This window comes from Peromyscus leucopus, chromosome 3 (genome assembly GCF_004664715.2).
Source record: "Peromyscus leucopus breed LL Stock chromosome 3, UCI_PerLeu_2.1, whole genome shotgun sequence".
In the NCBI taxonomy this organism is placed as follows: domain Eukaryota; kingdom Metazoa; phylum Chordata; class Mammalia; order Rodentia; family Cricetidae; genus Peromyscus; species Peromyscus leucopus.
In genome coordinates, this window is record NC_051065.1 from 45,795,485 (window position 1) to 45,816,304 (window position 20,820).

Below are 20,820 nucleotides of genomic sequence, written 5' to 3' on the forward strand. Positions count from 1 at the left end.
GTTTTCTTAGGACTACAAACCCTCACCGACTATGAAGATCCTTCGACACCCCGCTTTGATATCAGATATTAATCGCCTGCATTCTCCTATGGGTTTCACACAGTCTGGATCAGCTTCTCCTATGGGTTTCACACAGCCTGGACCAGCTTCTCCTACAGGTTTCACACAAACTGGACCAGCTTCTCTTATGGGTTTCACATAGACTGGACCAGCTTCTCCAATGGTTTCACACAGCCTGGACCAGCTGCTTTTCCTTAACACCCGCCTGTCTTGCTCCTGCTTATATTTCTTGCAGTTGTCACTCAGTTTTATCTGAAGAACAAGATTTTTCTGTTTTATGGCAGAAATAGATTCTCTGGTTGGGGGCTCCTTCAACTTCCTGCCCGATTGTTGAGTGTATCTGGAAACTGTCTTTCTCCCTCCCTCCACCCTCAAGGAAATTGGTTTGTTTTTTCTGCCAAAGCCTTTCTGCTTTACTTGGCATTTGCCTCTTCCTGGTTTTCCCGATGCTTTATCCCATCCATGATCTTCTCTCGTTTGCACCTTGCTGTTTGCTTCTCTCCGAGCACCATACCATCTGGCTTTAACTATTGCCACATCCTACCATCTTCTTCTGCTTTTTAAAAGCCAGTCTAACCATACTTCCAATGCAAATTGGACTAATGCTTGGAATTCCCAATTGCTTTCTATTACATTTAGAAAAAAAAAATCAAATTCCCTACTGTGATGTATGCAGTGCATCTACACAGTGATCTTTGTTATGGTTTATTTCTCCCATGCAATTTCTATCCACTAATCTCAACAGATGCTCTCCTAGTCCCAAGCACATCTTACCCACAAAAGGGCAGTGGCTTCTCAGACCTTCCTTTCCTAGTGACTGCTGCTATTTGTGGAATGGTCTTGCCTAACTGTCCCTTCAGTCACCTGGCCACTATTCATCTATTATAGCCTCACTGTTGCTGTATGCACTGTGTTTACTGCTGTAAATACTTTCTCCATAGCACTAGTGCAAAACCTAGCATATAATGGAAATTGCTAGTTGCCTGTCAAAGAGATGAGTGACCCGCTGATGCCCTGTCATCTGGAAGGCCGTTCAAAACTCAACGCTGCTCACTGTGTTGTTCATTCTGCCCTGTACTCTTTCTGACAGGCTCGCCAAATTCTAGAACAGACCCCAGTGAAAGAGCTGGTGAGCCTGAAGTGGAAGAAGTATGGGCAGCCTTACTTCTGCCTCCTGGGTGCTCTGTACATCTTTTACATGATCTGCTTCACCACATGCTGTGTTTACCGTCCGCTCAAGTTCCGTGACACCAACCGAACACATTCTCGAGATAACACCATCATGGAACAGAAAACACTACAGGTAATTCTTCTACAGCAGGATGACAGGGAATCGTGGCATGGGGTGATGGTGTTAGACACCATATGTATGCTTTCCAAAAAAAGACACTGTCCATGGGCCCAGGAAGTTACCAGCACCTTGTCACTAATGTCAGAATTAGACAGGAGATAGGGGGCCACAGATGGAGACTCATCAGTAAAAGTGTTTGTCCAAGGAACTACAAATTTTCTCATAAAAACTTTTTAATAAGTGCTTGGTGTTACCAACTTTACACATTTGTGCAATTCCATGTAATTTACCAAGGAGTTCCACTTCATAGTGGGTTGTCTAGATCTCTGTTGGAGACTCTGTAGAAAGATGCTCAGAAGGGACAGCAGTTGAGTACAAATCACCTATACAGCACTTGTTATTCTATGGTGTCATGAAGAGGTCTGGGAAGGTAAAGATGGAAAAAATAAAGGTGTGGAATAAATTTAAAATGATGCCAAATAGAGAAAACTCTCCTTTTGTTGTAACAAAATGCATAGATTCTGATGAGTAGCTTTGGACAGATGTGGTCAACCAGTAGAATACCATTTGGGGGGTTTATTTATGAAACCCTGAAATTTTTGTCCTGGTGCCTTAAAATAGTCTGCAAAAGAATAAAGAGATAGGACAAAAGGGAAAAAAAGAAAGAACTGTGCATGCTGAGTAAGAGCTGGATGCTGGAGATTATGGTCTATACCAGTGATTGCTGGTCGAATGACCCTTTCACAGGGGTCACATATCAGATATCTTGAATATCAGATATCTATATTACAATTCATTACAGTAGCAAATTTACAGTTATTAAGTAGCAACAAAATAATTTGTGATTGGGGGGTCACCTCAATATGAGGAACGGTATTAAAGGGTCACAGCATTAGGAAAGTTGAGGACCACTGGTCTGTACAGAGACCATAGGAAGAGTTTAGCACAGGTAAGAAAAGGAGTGATTTTGTCCCAAAGAGAAGATAAATTTTAGATAATCAAGAAGTAAAACATTGAATTTGTTGGGTTAGATAAAAGTATACACAAACAGGGACAAGAACCCCAAACCAGGTGAAGATACTCTACCTTTCTTATTTCTAATTTTGTATTTTCTCTCTTTTCTATATCATCTACTTATCTCTTTATATATATATATATATATATGTATAGACACATACATACATACATATATATATATAGAGAGAGAGACACATTTGTGTTTGTATGTATACAGAGCATATGTTATATAAAATAAATGAGTTACATTTATGGTCTTACTATATATACGTACTACGTACCATATATACGATACATGTATAATTAATTTGATTTTAATATGCTATATTATTCAACTGTAAAACTCATTCTGAGAGAGAAGAGAGGAGAGGAGAGAAAGAGTGATAGACAGAGAAGAGATCAGAGAGAGAGGGAGAGGGAGGAAAAGGGAGAGTGGACGAGGCAAGAAGAGTGGAGGAGGAAGGAGAGAGATTGCTTTATCACAAAGCACAAAGTAAATGATGATACTGCCAGAATATCAGAGCTAGATACAGGTTCTCAGAGGAAATTTTTTTCCCTTGCCTCCATCTGGGTGTGAAAGTTCTGACGAAATAGAAGCAAAGAGACGTTTAGGAAAAGAGAGTGACACAACGGTAATTAGGAGGCTGAAGCAAGTGACTAGTAATGGAGAAGATGTAGCCATGGACAAACAGAGTAGATAGGCTTTCCCATGACCTCTGCCCCTGTGTCCTCTCACGTGTTATTCCCCAACCTTTGTCTCACACTAATACAGAGATTACACACTGGCAATACACATGAGGTTCCGCCCTACCTACACTTCGGTGATGCTGAGTAATTAAGTCCGACTAAGTCTCACGTGTCTTTCTCATTGGGGCAGGATGAATTATGCATAAACACATTTCTTTGACTCAGGTAGTCTAAATTATGTTTGAACAATCTCTTTCCTTTGCCTCCGGACTGAAAATAGCACAATTATAGCTAAGTGCCGGGGCCATCCTTCTTTCTTTTCCCTTGTTCCTTCTTTCTTCCTCCTTAACATCTTTACTCTTTTCCTTTTTGCTTAAGTCAGTCATTCTGGACAAAATGGAAGACTTATTAAATATTCTTTTCTTGGCAATGGGGCAAGGAGTAAGAAGGTCAAGGATACAGCAATAAGGGATTTAGATAGCAATTGTACATCAATGAATGGTGCCTATTCTTTGCTGTTAATCTTTAAGCCCTGGTGCAGAGTTTCTAGAATGTTCTGTTTCTAAGTCAATTTGAATAACATGAGAATTTATCACCATAATTTGGAATATTCTGCTTTCACATTGCACCGAATTCCTTGAACAATATGAAATTCTCTTTTTTCTACTTGTGTATTATTTGAAAGCCTCAGAAATACAAAGGTATAAAAATATACTGTCTAGACTTGAATTCAATTGTGGATCAATTAGTTACCTCGGGGAGCTTTTGCTAAAATACATGAGTACTTAGTAGTCAATGACACTAATAGTGCTGGGAACACAGGACTCTCAGTTACCCCGAGACTACCTTTGTGGGTCTTTTAGGGTCTATGGAAACCACTGAGCTTTGGGACGTTAATGAACCATTCTAGCCTCATGTGTGGGATTTTTACATGGAGCTAATTTAGTTCCACTAAGATTTGGGGGTGTCAGAGTGACCATGTGCTTTATTGTTTAGCCATAGAGTTAAAATAATTGAGAAGTTCAAGGCTTGGCAGTTTGGCTTCTTGGATTTTAATACTAACTGAAATTAAATAGTTGGGTGGCCGTGAGTCAATCTTGTCACTTTCTAGATCTGTGTATGGTAAACAAGACTATGCATGACAGGCTTGGGAAGCTAGTAAAAAACAAGTCCTTGTGCTACAAGCCAGACCTGCAATTTCAGAACTAATGAAGTAGAGGCCTGGCCTTGGTCTTTTAAAGAAACTCAAGTGACTAATATTCAGGTAGAACTGGGAACTATCAGATTCCATCCAGGAAGTTTGTTTTTAACTTCCCAGTCACAGGGTAACTTTGGTCTTTAGTGTACTATTCGTCATAAGAGTATTGACTAACACCCATCATTACATCTGGGCATGGTTATAGTTATTTTTGCATGCCTGTTTCCTAGCACTCAAGTGGCTTGCTTGATTTTATATACAGAGTACCACTCTAGCCAGGACCATATAGCAAGATTATATCACCCATCTACCATCTATCTGCCTATCTATCTATCTGCCTATCTATCTGTCTGTCTGTCTATCTGTCTGTCTATCTATCTATCTATCCTCTATCTATCTATCTATCTATCTATCTATCTATCTATCTATCTATCTATCATCTGTCTGTCTATCATCTGTCTGTCTGCCTGTCTATCTGTCTGCTTATTTATCTATCTACCTATCCCTCTGTCTCTTAGAAAAGATTTTGTCAAGTTCTTCTTTGCTGTTGTTTCCTTGTCTTAGAACTATTTAAATACTTCATTCATGAAATAAATAATGCTAAACACTAGTGTGGGTACTAGAAATTCAACAACCATGGTCTGAACAAAACACAATATTGACAGTATTCTTGCTTAAGAATTTATAGATTGATGTACATTAATCAAAAAAGCATATAAATACGTTTGATTAAAAGTTGCTTATCACTAAAATTTTTCCCAAAGTAAAAAAAAAAAAAAAAGGCACAGTGTTAGACATAGCAGGTGGTTTTGCGGGGGGGGGGGGGAAGAGGATTATAAAGAATCCTGTGCCCTGAGCTTAGGTCAAAATGAAAAGAGAATTTTGGGCAAGGAGAACACATATACACAGAGTCTAAGGCAGGGAAAGTCTCTTCAGTGTCAGGGAAACAAGACTGATTAAAACACAGAGAACTGAGCAAGGTGCTACAGACGAAGCTGTGAAGGCAGATCTTCCCCAATTTGTACAGGGTGTTTCGGGACATATTTGGGGCTAATCTTCATCTTCGAATTTGCAGGATGCTTGGAATTTTAAATATGAAAATAACTCTGCCAGAGTGCCCTGCTTCTCTCTACACAGGCTAGGTAAACCTCAAACTCTTGGCAGTCCTCCTGCCTCAGCCTTCTGAGTGCTACAATTATAGCCTTTTCCTACCCCAGCTGGATATAATGATGAGCATTAATAAAAATCCTCATGCCAAACAGTATACCAGGATACAAAACAGACTAGAAATGACTAAGAAACTATGGAGATACCAATCAGGTGCCTATTATAGTTTACCAAGCAAGAGAAAATGGTGAATTGGCATAGTGATTTCATAGGGAGGTGGTGAGGAAGAGCTGGCATCAGGAGATTTAATGAAGGTAAAATCATCATTTCTTTGTGATGAATGTGGAGAATGAGGGGGGAGGACAATTTTAGGAATTATACATGGTTTTCTATCTATTTTAAATCATTGATTTGGCATAGTCAGTGTGATGATTCCATATGCCCTTCTCTATCTTAAGCTCCAGACAACCCTAGACACATAGCCCTTTGAAAAGCCATCTGATCTCCAATTCTGTACAACCCCTTGTTCAAGGCTTCTAATCAGCTCCCTGGGGAACAAGCATCCCAATTAAAGCCAAGGAAGGAAAGAAGAGAAACAGGGAGCCTGGGAGATAAAAATAACTTCTACCAAGTGCTTAGATGTGTACCCTGTACACACTTGTCAAGCTTTGGAGACCCTGTTAAGCTCACCTGAAGTTTCTGGCAGTAAAGTTGGGATAGAGTCATGATGTTACATTTTTCATAAGCTACCGGGTATGGATGATGTGACTTTGTAGATCACTTTTTATGCAGCAAAGCATTTTATCATTTAATGTTCCTCTTACTCATAAATAAAATGAGCACCATTGAAACAGTGGTGGCTACAAATCCAAAAGGTACTAAGCACTTTGACAGAGACATTTGGTTGGCAAAGGCAGTGTAGGTGTTAGTAGACTTCAAGTGTCCATCATCTTAGACCTGTGAATTATAACTGCAGAAATAGGCAATTTCTGTCTCCAGAGACATATGCTATATCCTAGTCTTTTTCCATTATAGATGCATCACATGAGATATCAGTGTCTCTAGGCTTTGAACTGGCCCCGATCCACCACCCTCACCTTTTATATAGAAATACTTGTAAAGGCAAGCACATCCTATCAGACATGGGATATCTCCCACTCCCAGCTTCTGAGCTACTCTCTGTTCTCCACTTTTTATCATCATCACTATGATTTATGTAATTAGCCAGCCTATCAGATATAGAGTAAATCATACTTCTTTGGGAATGGGTAATTATTCTTAAACCAACATAGAAATCAGTTTTATTCAGTGTTCCCAGAACACTTGGAAGATGAGGGGGTTATTCATCTCAAAGCCTCTCTGGAGGTGCTCAGGTACACTACAGGATTTTGTGAAAATGTGTGGAATGCAGGGCAAGAAGACTATGTGTTGGGTGGAATTTTTTGTGTTACATGGAGTCCTCATCATCCAGAGTGCCCACCCCTCCCCCTTATTCTCTGATCAAAATATTGGAATGGATCTTAATCTTCTGGGGCTAATTTCTGTAGTTCCTTAGACACACATACTGCTGTTTTATAATTTAAATGTCTCAGTGAATCCCACTGTTCCACATAGTTGAAGTGCAGAGCGGTAGATGAAAGAAGTTGACCAGAGGTTCTAGGAAATGGACAAAGGGCAAAGGGAAAGGATGTTGGCCAGCACTTGCCGTGGTGAGCCAAGATTGGGAGTTCTGGGTCAGCCTGAGCTCTCTAGTGAAATCCTACATTAAATGACAAATCGAAGCATATCAGAACAAAGTAAAACAAATGTAGTGGATATAGGGGGCAAAACCTTTACAAGAACAACTCACAAAGGAGTGGTCACTGTTACCTAATGATTTCTTGGAAGAGAGAAAATTTCCCAATCAACCTTCTTGAGAAAATACAGAGACTGGGTGATAAACTCTGAGTGGGTGACATTTCCTGGGAACAGGATTCTACTCTCCTAAGGCCAGCAGCCCTTACCTCAGGATACAAACCATGAAAACCTATAGGCCTTCGTAAAGAAAAACAATGAGTTGACATAAACTGTCCTGGGATCCTACTTTGCCTTTGTGTTGTGGTAAACACTTGCGGATTAACACTTGACAGTCCTGTTTAGGAAGCTCTGCTCGATTTAGAAAATCAGAGAAATCCTCCATTAACTGCCAGCGGGGCCCTTTATAGGTCTAATGTGGGCAGAGAAAATCAAAAGTGTGAACTTGGATTTTCAACCTGTTCCTGTGCTCTGGGATGATCATTACTGCTGACCTTTCTCCACACGGTGCATGTGAAGCCCTTCCAGCTCACTGGTGGCTCAAGCTCTGCAATACCCTCTCCTGAGCAGTTTATCCAGAGAAGTCAGCTCATTAGGATAGCTTGTCAATGGGGTGTGAGGGACAAGGGATCTGGTTACTGACAATTAAATCCCAGGTTATCACGGCTCCCAGGCTGTTAACAATTCCTAAAATTCTAAGCCATGTGGAAATGCATTAAATTCTGGTTATTTGTGGGAAATACTTATTTTTAGAGGAGTGGAGTGCAGTTTCTTTTATGTTTCAGATGACCTTGAGCAAGGACTCTGGTAGTCTCAGAAGAACCCAGTTAGGTACCATCTTTTCAATTGGTCTGCTTCCAAATAGATTTCTCTATCCCCACTTACTGATTTATTTCCGTCTTCAGCCTGCAGCTTCCAGGGAACGCTGTTTCTCTGCTGTTTCCACAGCCCCTCTTTCTTCTTGCCTTTCTTGCTAAATGAATACTTTCTCACAATGTTGTAAACTGTGAATAAAAAATAGGAGTAAGATGCTAATGTCCTCCAGGGGCTCTAAGAGATGTGGAGAACACAGACACTTCGGTGCCCTAGCTGAGGTCTATAATCAGAGCAGCACCAGGTGCCCACAGGGGACACATCTGAGCTCACTGCAGAAGGGCATTGAAGGAGATCCCAGACGAATGTTGGCCTGACCTGAATCCTGAAGCACAGGAAGGGTGAACTAGACAGATGTGGTGTCAGAGGTTTCTTAAGGGAAGAGTAAATCCTGTTTTAAGGCCCGGTTAACAGGACACCGTTGGTATGTAATTAGTCCACACACAGCATAAGAACACAAGACAGAGGATAGAGTAGTGAGTTTGGTAAATCATGTTAGTCAATCTAGGCTTTACATTTGATTCTTCTCTCGCAATGGACACTTTTAATTAAAAGAACACACACACACACACACACACACACACACACAATTTTACAAATCAAACAACAGTGCTGGGTGTGACGGCAGCCACACCTGGAATTCTAACATCCAGGAGGTAGTGGCAGAATTTGAGACTAACCCAGTCTACACAATGTGTTCCAGGCCAGCCAAGGGTAAGACCTTGTCTCAGAAAACAAAATAAAAACAAAAACAACAAACAAAAAGAATCAAATCAAACAAAATAGCAGTTACATCCTGGCCTGCCACTTTTTCCCATTCATGTCTCATTCCAGGGGGATCAACCAGGTTTTACCCTTTCTCAGAGGATCCCCTGCTTTTAAGTCTGTTTGTTAATCCTATCCAGACACTATGTAGTGACTTTCTACTCTGGTAAGTATTTAGGGAACATTCTCTCATACCATCTGTGTTTTTAGCCTGAAGGCACTGGACAGCTAGGAAAGGCATGAAAGAGAAGTCATTTGATAATGTTCACATTTCCAAAAGAGTAGTCTCAAAGCTTGGAGGAGAGTGGAATACAGGGATGCAGGAATACAGGGATGAAGAAGATGATGGACAGCACTGTGTTTGCCTGAAGGCATGAGGTCCTGTGAAATGAAAGAAAATGAGGCATCGAAAGAACAGGGAGGCTGAACAAACAGGAGTTGAAACTGAGTGACTGTGTAGCTTAAACGGTTTACCAAGCACAACCTTGATCCCCAACCCTTTTTTTAAGAACCACAAATCTAAAGAACTATGAATTAGATGCTTAATTTAGGCAGAACATCTGGAGTACAATCCCTAAAGAATAAAATTCTGAAACTTAAAAAGGCAAATTCATTATTTGTCTGAGTTTAATTCTAGGGAAGCTTAGGATAGTTAGTTAAGAGTAATGATAGTTAAGAGTAAAGAGTGATGTCTCATCACTTCCTGAGAAATCAGAGATGTATCATTGAAATCTAAGGTCTCTGCACTTTTAAAGACCTACCATTTTCTTAAGGCCATAAAAATAAACGTTCTAAATAAAAAGAATTTCGTCAGTATGAAACTCTTCAATCAAAGGCCAATGCTTTAAGTGCCTAAAACAATTACTATTATGACACATTTCAGAGAGAGAGAGAGAGAATAGAATTTTTTGGAAGACAACAAAACCCCTTTGTTTACTGGTCTTGAAGAACAGGAAGAAGCCGACTCACAGAAGACCCGTACTCTGTAGCCTGATTTAAGGGAGGGGACTCTGGGAGAAAGGCAGCCATATCATGCCTGCAGCGTATAAGCAAAAGCTTGCAGTTTCTGGATGCCTATCTGACTGGTGAATTTGTGCAGGGGAATGTCTCCGTGTAAAGGAATCTCCTGAATGGGAAAAGAAGGGCTGATGGAGTTGGGTGGGGAGCCCCAACAAGGGAGATCAGTCACCTGTTTTGCCTACAAGTTTCTTGTTTTTCATTTCAAGTAAGCACATAGATGCTGTCATTGCTTCATTGGCCTCTAGGGGCGCCTGATCTTTATAACTCTGTGTCATCTTCTGTCTTGAGCATAGTGCTCACAACCTCCTGCTCCCTTTCTTTCAAAACAAGGTCTCGGGTTGTCCATGCTGGACTCAAATTTATTACATAGTCAAACAATGGGCTTGAGCTTCCAACTCTCCCGAATTCACCTCTCCGTTGCTGGGATTTTGAATTCACAATCCTTCAGCCTCCACCTCTCGGTTGCTGGGATTACAAGCTTTTACTACCATTCTTGGTTGGGCGTCTCTTCTTAATGGAAACAAGCAAAAGTTGATGGCATTGCCTAGACCAGTGGTTCTCAAACTGTGGGTCATGACCCCTTTGGGGGATCAAATGACCCTTTCACAGGGGTCACATAAGACCATCCTGTATATCAGATATTTACATTATAATTCATAGCAGTAGCAAAATTACAATGAAAATAATTCTATGGTTGGAGGTCACCACAAAATGAGGAATTATATTAAGGGTCACAGCATTAGGAAGGTTAAGAACCACTGGTCTAGACCCATTCACCAAGATAAAAAATTTCAAAAGGAAATTTGACAAAATTTGTACAAGAACAGATTCGCTTGTCTAATTTCTGCATTTAAAGTTATTTCTAAAGTTAATGTGTTTACTGTTTATTTGTCCACTTACCCACTGTCTAAAAATGAATTGGCATGGTATGCTGTAAGAGACAGCTGCAATGGATGCAATCGATAGTGAAAGGACATGTTCTGTGAACTGAATTTCCGTGGAGAAGAAAGTGAATTCATATAGTTGCAAGGGCTGAGGGTAAAATAAGCAAACAAACCAAATTACCAGCAAACAAAGAACTCTGGGGCAGGCCCAACACTGCTTTAACTTGCTCAACTCAGATGTATAATTTCATGCTGAAATTTTCTGTACATGAATTCCACCCCCCCCCAAAAAAAAAAGCAGTCCAAAAACTTTTTTGCATTCATTCAAACGAGGTCATGGATTCTCAGTAGGTAAGGATCATGCATGAAGAATTCCATTATCAAGTCTGCATGCTCTTGAAACAGGATGGCCTTCAACCCACCTTGACCCCAGGAATATCTTGACTTCTCAGGATAATCAGGTTCTTTCCAGAAAACCAAAATCCATTTCTAGGCCCATTTCTACCCTATTATGTATTGCCAAATCAGTAAAACTATAATATTTATTTCTAGGGCTTTTTTATGGTTTAAAGTACACTCCAAAGGCAACACCTACTGTGACCTTTACACTATCTACAGGAAATAAGCATTAGGGTTTTCCTCTTCCACATGAGAAGCCTTATGATCAAATGTCTTCAGTGCTTCAAGGTCTCATTAGAGCTAGTAAGTTTTGGGCCCATAGTGGCCCCTGAATTCTGAGATATGCTTACAATATGTTAAAAGTGAGTGGAAGTCACAGTGAGATTGGAGCAGTTGGATTCGTTCCACAGCAGAAACCACCATCACCATGTCCTAGTCTCTCTTACCCATTTGGCATGCTTTGTTGTTTTGTTTGTTTTCTTCTGTCATTTCATTAGACAAGGTTTCATTATGTAGCCCGAGCTGGCCTTGCATTTGTGCTCTGTTGTTTCGTCTCAGTCTCTGGATTACAGGCATGTACCACCGTGCCCAGTATTTTATTTGGTCATTTTGGTGCTTTGAAATGTTGTCTCAGTTGCTCAATACATATGGAAATTGTTACTCAGAACATATATAAAAGAGGCAACATTGCCACAGACTAGATCAAGTCATTAGTATATAACATTACAAGAAAACCTTGGACACGTAAACCCACGTCCTGGTCCCAGAATTAGCCAGGGTGGAAGTTACAATGGGGTGATGTTGATAGTGATAAAAAGAGCTTTTCCTTCTCTTGGACACAACTTGACAACTTTAGACAGTAGGCACCAAAGGTTATACAACTCCTCACATTAAGAAATATTTCTTGTTCTGATTTCCTTTTGTAGGAAGCATATGTGACTTACCAGGATGATATCCGGCTGGTGGGGGAGCTGGTGACAGTCATTGGGGCTGTGGTTATTCTACTTCTAGAGGTAAGGAGCAGGGGAGTCTGGGATAAAGCAATCTACCTAGGTCCCCTATTGAATTGCAGTCTCTCTCTCTCTCTCTCTCTCTCTCTCTATATATATATATATATATATATATATATATATATATATATATATTTGCTTTATCATCCTTCCCTAGATCCCAGACATCTTCAGAGTTGGTGCCTCTCGCTACTTTGGACAGACAGTTCTTGGGGGACCATTTCATGTCATCATGTGAGTGTCTTCTTTCAGGCCCTGATTTCACTTACTAGAATCTTACAGGTGTACCGTTCTCTTGCTGAGACCTGGATATGACCTGGGGGTGACACTTCAGAGATTTCTGCCCAGTGGATTCGAATCTTTGGATTTATGTTTTATCTGTTAAGACTTAGCCTGAATGTGTGGGTAATTCTAAATGGACTGATCCTGGCTAGCTCAGTCGGTAGAGCATGAGACTCTTAATCTCAGGGTCATGAGTTCGAACCCCATGTTGAGTGCCAAATGTAGATGTATTTCTAAACGGTTTTATTAAATAAGAAACAGAGCCAAATGCAGAGTTAAAAGCCCAGAGATCAGAGAGCAGTATCCAAAAGCTGAGACCACCTTCTTACCACCCATTGCTGCTGGTGTCCTTCCCCTGAGAAAGAGACCTACTTCCTGTGTGTTTGTCTTTTTATTGACTTTCTGTTCTGCCTTCTCATTGGTTGTAAACCCAACCACATGACCTCCTCGTCACTGTCTGTCTATACAGACCTCCAGGTCTCTATGGTTTGTAATGAGATTAAAGGCGTGTGTGTGTGTCTCCAAGCTGGCTATGTCCTTGAACACACAGGCTCTGCCTGCCATGTGATTGGATTAAAGGCATGCACCACCACTGCCTGGCTTCTGCTATGACTTGCTATTAGCTCTGACCCCCCAGGCAACTTTATTTATTAACATACAAATAAAATCACATTTCAGCACAAATAAAATATCACCATAGGTGCTAGTCAAGTCACTATCATGTTACAGTAGATCCAGAATATTCCCAGCTCATACCTCACTTTTTGCTTTCTGCTCTCACTCCAGCATCACCTATGCCTCCCTTGTGCTGGTGACCATGGTGATGAGGCTTACCAATGTGAATGGGGAGGCGGTACCCATATCCATGGCCCTGGTGTTGGGCTGGTGTAGTGTCATGTACTTTGCCCGAGGATTCCAGATGCTGGGCCCCTTCACAATCATGATTCAGAAGGTCAGTGCTTCCCCAAACCTCCCTCTGATTAGGATACAGGACCTTCATAAGTGGGGAAAGCTGAAAAGGGAAATGCTGTTCAGAGCCGAGCTGGAGGCATCATGGGGACATTCAGCTCTGTTAGCAACAGCTACTCGGAGACAGTGGAGAAAGAGTCACCCCATCTTTCTTCCTCTTCTTTGTTTCCTGTAGATGATTTTTGGAGACCTACTACGCTTCTGCTGGCTGATGGCTATGGTCATCCTGGGATTTGCCTCAGGTAACAGCACTACTTCTAGACTGTTAGAGGCAGATCTTCAGTAAGATGACTCTCGTCTCAGTTCACACTTTCACTTGGTTTTTTGTTTTCATTTCCTATTGGAAATTGAGTCTAAAAACACACCTTTGTCCATAGAAAGGTACCGTCCAGGTTGGCCTGGAAGGTAGACTCACGAGTTCTGAGCCATCAAGATTCATTTTTGCTAACTGTGCCACAAGCCCCTTAAAGGAATACTGGAGAAAGAGAGACACAGAACACTGAAGAGCTGTAGATATTTTAAATACTATCTACAACTTTAAATACTTGGCAAATAGGACAAGGCCATGTTGAACTCTGTTATGTTTACAGTTCAGAAGAAGAAATAGAAGGCATGCAATAGAACAGAAAGTGCCCTCTTTCTATATGTAGTCATTTAAAGTATGGAGAAAAGGGAAGGATTATACAAACGGAGGTACATAATGAGAGTTTGGAGAGCCCGAGACATGACAGAGAATGCAGACAAAGAAGAGCTGTGATGAGAGACCAAGAGAATGGAGACAAGCAGGTGCAATGGGGAGTGCCAAGAAGCAGAGAAAGTCCAGCACAGGAAGGAAAAGCCAACTGAGAGAATCGGGGGAGCACGGCAGGCACAAGAGAGTTTGCACTCGTAGGAAGAAGGCCCAGGTCTGATTTATGAAAAACTTGCAATTCTAGCTCAGTCTTCTGTGTCTGTGACTGGTCACCCGTTAGAGAAGAGGATGTACAAGAAAAATGATCTCTGAAGAACCCTGCCCCAACATTACAGAACCCTATCACTATCTCTAGAAGCTTCTCTGTTCAATGAGGTTCCCCACAAAATGATAGATTAAAATATATATACTAAGACCTTAAGTGTGAAAGGCTCAAACTGGCAGTCTGCATGGAGTACTCTATCCTGTGAGGCCTGATGCAAGTTCTCTTCCTTCTCCCTACCCTAAATTTACTTGCCCATAAATTGCTTACCCATATACAGACTGCAATTAGGAGAAGAGCACTTATTTCCTGAAGATGTTCTACATCTCTGATCCCCTAAATGATCACCCTGCACTTGTGATTTTACTTAAAGAAAAGACTCTTTTGTATGCTCTTGGGACCACCTTGTCAAGTATTTCAGTACCATACAGAAAGAAGCCATTTAAAGAGCCCTGTGCTGTTGTAAGGATCCAGAATAGCTTGCCATGTGGTAGGGTGCACACCAGTGAGACAGCTTTTCCATGATGGTCAAAGCTCGCCTAGAGTGATGGGTGGTTTTCTGGAAGTCTTCAAGATTAAAAAGTGCTCTTCTTTTGGCCTTATCATGTGCTCTGCTCTTCAAAGTCATAGGAGATTCAATACATTCTTTTTTTTTTTTTTTTTTTTTTTTTTTTTTGAGACAGGGTTTCTCTGTGTAGCTTTGCGCCTCTTCCTGGAACTCACTTGGTAGCCCAGGCTGGCCTCGAACTCTCAATACATTCTTTTAATGACTTACCTTTTAAATATTTGATTTCCAGAAGGTAATAATCTGTTAGACAACTTATTGTGCATATGTGCACACATATAATTTGTTGTGATAAACGGTTGGGTGTTATCATTACCCAGAACAGTGAACTTATTCAGGATTCTTAGGTTTAGTCAGTTCTAAGGTAATATTGTAGACACACAGTCACGTGTACTTGTGTATAAACTGATGGAGATATATAGATCAGAAACAGAACTAATGGTAACTAAGTCCATACTTACTGTGACAATTTTATTCCCCATCTGCATCTTCCTGGGCGGAGCAGCCTTCTGTATCATTTTCCAGACAGAGAACCCAGACAGTCTGGGGGAATTCTCCGACTACCCCACAGCACTGTTCAGCACCTTTGAGCTTTTCCTCACCAACATCGATGGCCCTGCCAACTACAGCGTGGATCTGCCCTTCATGTACAACCTCACCTACTCTGCTTTCGCCATCATCGCCACCCTGCTCATGCTCAACTTGTTCATTGCCATGATGGGGGACACGCACTGGCGAGTGGCCCAGGAGAGGGATGAGCTCTGGAGAGCACAGGTGAGTCCATTTGTGTTGCCCTTGCAAAGGGGCAGGAACTGAAGGGAAATGTCATGGTAGGATGTGTTCGTTGTGAACCACTCTTAGTGGAGTCCCAGGACAGCCCTGCAAGGCTACTGTTTCAGTTATACAAGCCTGAAGCATGTATCGATGGGGTGGAGGGTCTAAGCATGCAGTTGGGGTAGTTATTATAGGTAAAAAAATGTAAATCCGGGAGTCTGAATCCACAGAGAACAAGAATATTTTGTTTTTATATGATGCAGTTTATAAATTTAGAGTTTCTCTTCTATTAGATTCTATAAATCCCTAAATCCCTATTATATCTTTTCTTTGTATCACAATAAGCTAATCAAATACTAGAGTTACGAGCTATGTTCCAAAGACTCATAAGTAATTGAGCTGCTTTTCAGCATAATTATGTATCTGTGTGAGAGTCATTCAGTATATTCTTTAGTCTAATTATGATCTTATTATTTTGTAGATTTGAGTAAGGTTTCAGAGAATAGGAGTTTTCCATACTGTGAAAAGTTTATTATCAGAAGCATCCGTATTACAGTGAACTAAACCCTCTGTTGCTGTAATTCTACTCCTCAACTTGAGACTTTTCCTCCTATCTATCAGAGAGCACATATCTTTCCACATGAGTACTATATAAATATCTGAATATAACCAATGTTTACCCTTCAGATAATTATATAGTGTGTATGTGGCAACACTCCTCAAAAGCCTGTTATATGCAGGGAAGTGTCTAGGAGCTGGGACACAAACACAGCCATCAAAGACATAGGAGGTCCTCCAGCTGAAGTGCCAAGCTCTGGAAAAGACAGACACTAAGTAAATCACTTCACAGGAGGCTGAAAACTCACAGAAGTAAAATTGCTACAGAGAAGTATGTCGTGCTAAGAAGAGATGCAACTGAGGAATTAAAGTAGAAAGTTAGGAAATGCTTTTATCGAGGGAGAAATGTTTAAGAGAGACACTAAAGATGGGTAGGACTAGCTAGCTGAAGAGAATAGTGGAGAGGGTACAAGTCAGGGTTTATATCAATGAATGTGTGTGACCACAGAGAGAAATAAACCAAACACAAGCAGCTTTTTGTAAGGAGTTGGAGGTGGATGAACTGATCCTCATAACTGGGAAGTTTAAAACATCAAACTAGATTTGGATATCTGTCTAGAATCCAGTCTTTACCTTACACATCCCATCAATTTCCCTGTTCTACCCATTCAGCCTGACTCTCTCTTCTAAGATAAACCACCCCATGCTGACAGCTTCTAAGAAGCTGAAGGCACCTGAGGGAATAGGGGCAGGGTACACTTTTTTTTTCACAATTCTATAGGTCCCTTTACAGTTGCACCCTCTGACTCTTCTGACATTGTCCAACAATATAGGCTTTAAAAGAATGCCTTTGGGCTAGAGATGTAGCTGCATAGAATCTTGCTTGCCTAGTGTCTTAAGGTTTCTATTGCTGTGAAGAGTTGTGAAGATTGCCATGACCATAGCAACTCTTATAAAGGAAAAACATTTCACTGGGGTGGCTTACGTTTTCAGAGGTTTACTCCAGTGTCATCATGATGCAGCATGGTGGTGTGCGGGCAGACATGGTGCTAGAGAAGGAGCTGAGAGTCCTATATCTTAACCCACAGGCAACAGGAAGTGATCTGAATGTTATACTAAGTGATGCTTGAGCAAAGGAAACCTAAAAGCCCACCCCCACAGTGACACGCTTCTTAAAAACAAGGCCACATCTGCTCAAACAAGGCCACACCTCTGAATAATGCCACTCCCTATGAGCTTATAGGGGATGATTACATTCAAACTATTATACCTAGTATGTCCAAGGCTAGGGGATGAATTCTCTATATCTCAAAAAATAAGATTAAAAGCATGTTTGGCCCCAGACAATTCATTCTAAGTTCCATGGGACTGTAACAAAGTTTAGGTGAAAGGCTTATTTTTGAACTTAAGACAAGGTCAAGTGCTGGATAGTAGAGGCCAAAGTGGCAGTAAGAAGGTGAGGTCCCCTCTTCTCTAGTCTGTTAGGAAGAACCAACTAACTGTGCAGCCCCATCTACTCTAACCAAGTGTCAGAAAGTAGTTAGATCACAGTCTAGACAAAAAAGATAGGCTCTGTTGCCAGAGCGAAAAGGGTCAAGGAAAGGCTAAATGAAGAATAACCATGAGGACTCATTTCAGAGGAAAGAGGGCTAGCTACCCAGGAGAAGAGAACAAAATGATTGGAAGGAAGGTGGGAGAGAACCTGGTACAATGAAGGGACCAAGAGAAGACAAGACAATGAGGAAGTATAGAAAGACGTGTCACATAGAGCTGGCTGTGTTAGGAATTGACAGCTCCTTCATTAATAATCTCCTGTCCCCAACCCATCTGGACTGCACACTCTACTCAAGTCCATTTGATACTAGAATAGTTCCTGATGTGGTGGGAGTGGTAAAGTCCCAGAAGAGGCTTCTTCTTATTCTTCTTATGGAAGAAACACTACTTATATCAATAACATGTGCAATGGAATCAGTTTGTCAACCAGATGTACAAGTGGTCACTCTAAACTCACAATCAACCATCACCCTTGGATCTTTGTTACACGAATGAGCTAAATTCCTTAAAAGTAAGGTAACAACACTTCTCATTTTGTTCTGTTAGTTCTTTGTGTTGCTGGCTTTAGAGAGGCATTCTGCTTCGGTGAAATCATTTTATATTGCTTTGGTCACTCCACGTATTACGTATCCCTCCCAGTTTTGTGTAATGGGCATATTTGATAAGCTTGATGTCTGTTTCATCTAGCCGAGTAATGAGGTCAGGACAAAGGACAGAACATGGGACATACTACTAGGAACTTCCTTGCCAAGTACACAGACATTAATCAAACTTTTTCCTTCTTCAGATATGGATTTTTAATTTGTTAGGAAGTCCATGAACTGGAGCTGCCTTGTTTCATTTCTGACATCATACAGATTCTATTTGATCCTTCTATTTAAGTTAATGCCATTGGTCTGAGCTTTCCTACGAGAGGTAGGAAGGAAATCACATTAGTTTTGAATGACTCACTTTCTGTGAATATGAATAATAATATAGAACTCATTGTTCTATTTAAAAATATCCTCTGTCCTGTTTTGATGAGATAACCAGGTTAGCATGGTTCTGGGAAAAGCTTAGATGTGGATGAATGTTAGCTCTTAGCACTGCCCTCCAGGGTCTTCCTTGAACAGATTGGTTTTTGTTTCCCTTTTTGGTGGTCTTGGTGTCTCTCTGTCCCTTGTGGCTCTTTCTCAGATCTTTTGCTACCTCATCTCTTTCCAGGTTGTGGCCACTACAGTGATGCTGGAGAGGAAAATGCCTCGTTTCCTATGGCCTCGATCTGGTATCTGTGGTTACGAGTACGGCCTGGGGGACCGCTGGTTCTTGCGGTGAGTGACAGTTTGTATGTGAAACCTGCAGGTGGAATCTCTGAGATGGCGAGCAACCAGGAAATGTCATGGGATTGCATTAGTCTGTTGTTAGTGGGGGAGGTAAAGTGTCAGTGGAGGGGTTAGAAAACAATAGCCAGCTGTGTTTACTACAGGGCAGTGGTGTGTGAAATGGTATGTATACAGACATGTAAATGCTCAGGTGTGGATATGGGTTGTCCATTTTTTTTTTACTTGTGTCTACTCATGTTACTTCCTTATCTTCATTTCCAATATACTTTGACCTTGACTCTAGCTTCTTCCTTCATGGACAACCCTTATTATCCCCTGACCTGGCTCTCCTCACCCCTCACTGGTACACCTTGAATTGGATACTGGAAACCTCATGACACGCAGATCTCTTTATTTTTTTTCCCTCATGTTACCACATACAGCACAGCCTGCATTCCATTACTCTCATAGTTGACTTCTTACTTCTCTCCCCTCATTATCAGGTTAACTTTCACTCCGTTCTCTTTTGGCCCCTCCATTCTAGATGCTCTTCTTGCTTTAGTTCTGGTCCCTCCTTCTATTTCCTAATATCCCATTTCCTCCGTGTTCACCTCTGCTTCTCTCCATGACCCACCTTCCTCAGCTATCATGAGTATTTTCTGTTTCCTCCCAGAGTTGAGTACCACCATGACCAGAATCCTTACCGAGTACTTCGCTATGTGGAAGCTTTCAAATCTTCAGACAAGGAGGAGGTGCAAGAGCAGCTATCTGAGAAACAGCCTTCTGGGACTGAGACTGGGACTTTAGCTAGAGGCTCTGTGGTCCTCCAAACACCTCCTCTGTCTAGGACTACATCCCTAAGCAGCAGTAGCCACCGTGGCTGGGAAATTCTCCGTCGAAATACCCTGGGACATTTGAATCTTGGACTAGACCTTGGTGAGGGGGATGGAGAAGAGATCTACCATTTCTAAAGAGGATCCTGCTACTTTAGAACTAGCCCCAGGTGGGTCAAGGTGTAGGAAGAGAGAGGGGTAGGGAGGAAGAGGGACAGAAAAAGGGAAAGATATGGTTCTGCAAGAATCTGACTAATGGTTGTGAGTTGTGGGAAGGTATATATAAAATATTCTTTAAGGGGCAATATATCACCCTTCACATTTCATCATTTGTAGAGATGGGCAGTGGTCATCTATTGTACATACCTTTTGGATTCCTCTAAGCCTCATATTTTGAGAAACTGGCAACTGAGGACATGAAATGAGGACACTCACACCTTTGATTGACATCTAGACGATCTTTTTTATGCCTTAAACAGAAGAAGACAGAAAGCAGTAAGCCAGGAACTTGCCTGATTCCACAATGCTTCATGTGAAAAGAACCATCATGATGCTAAATTCCTTCCTTTTCTTTACTCTCCTTAGGACTCTCTGCCCAACTAGCAAGCAAATCCCAAGTAGAAAACTACAAGAAGAAAAGTTCCTTATCCTATTGCCTTTAATACTTTTCTTATATCAAAAGTATATATCATAAAAATTGTCGTTTTAACTACGTTCACTATAAAGTACATTCAGACTATTGTATAAGCATCACTACTATTCATCTACAAAAGTTTTTCATCTTCAGACACTGGAACTCCTATCCACTGAACAATACCTCTCTGCTATTCCTTCTCTTTAGTCCTCAATAACCATCATTTTACGTCCTGCCTAGGAATTTATTGTAGGCACTTTATCTAAGTGGAATTGTACAAGGCCAGTTCCAT

The 20,820-nt window shown here is 41.2% G+C and overlaps 1 protein-coding gene across 1 annotated transcript in view; it reads left to right on the forward strand.

The window, feature by feature from the left end:
• The window catches only part of Trpv5 (transient receptor potential cation channel subfamily V member 5), a 27,414-nt gene extending 6,808 nt beyond the window's left edge, over positions 1-20,606 (forward strand). Inside the window, exons 8-15 of the mRNA XM_028876428.2 lie at positions 1,151-1,363; positions 12,022-12,108; positions 12,263-12,339; positions 13,174-13,339; positions 13,532-13,598; positions 15,380-15,648; positions 18,964-19,070; positions 19,735-20,606. Of these exons, the coding sequence (XP_028732261.1) occupies positions 1,151-1,363; positions 12,022-12,108; positions 12,263-12,339; positions 13,174-13,339; positions 13,532-13,598; positions 15,380-15,648; positions 18,964-19,070; positions 19,735-20,032 (1,284 nt within the window). The 3' untranslated portion in view covers positions 20,033-20,606. The remainder of the gene's footprint in view (positions 1-1,150; positions 1,364-12,021; positions 12,109-12,262; positions 12,340-13,173; positions 13,340-13,531; positions 13,599-15,379; positions 15,649-18,963; positions 19,071-19,734) is intronic.
• Positions 20,607-20,820: the final 214 nt, after the last annotated feature.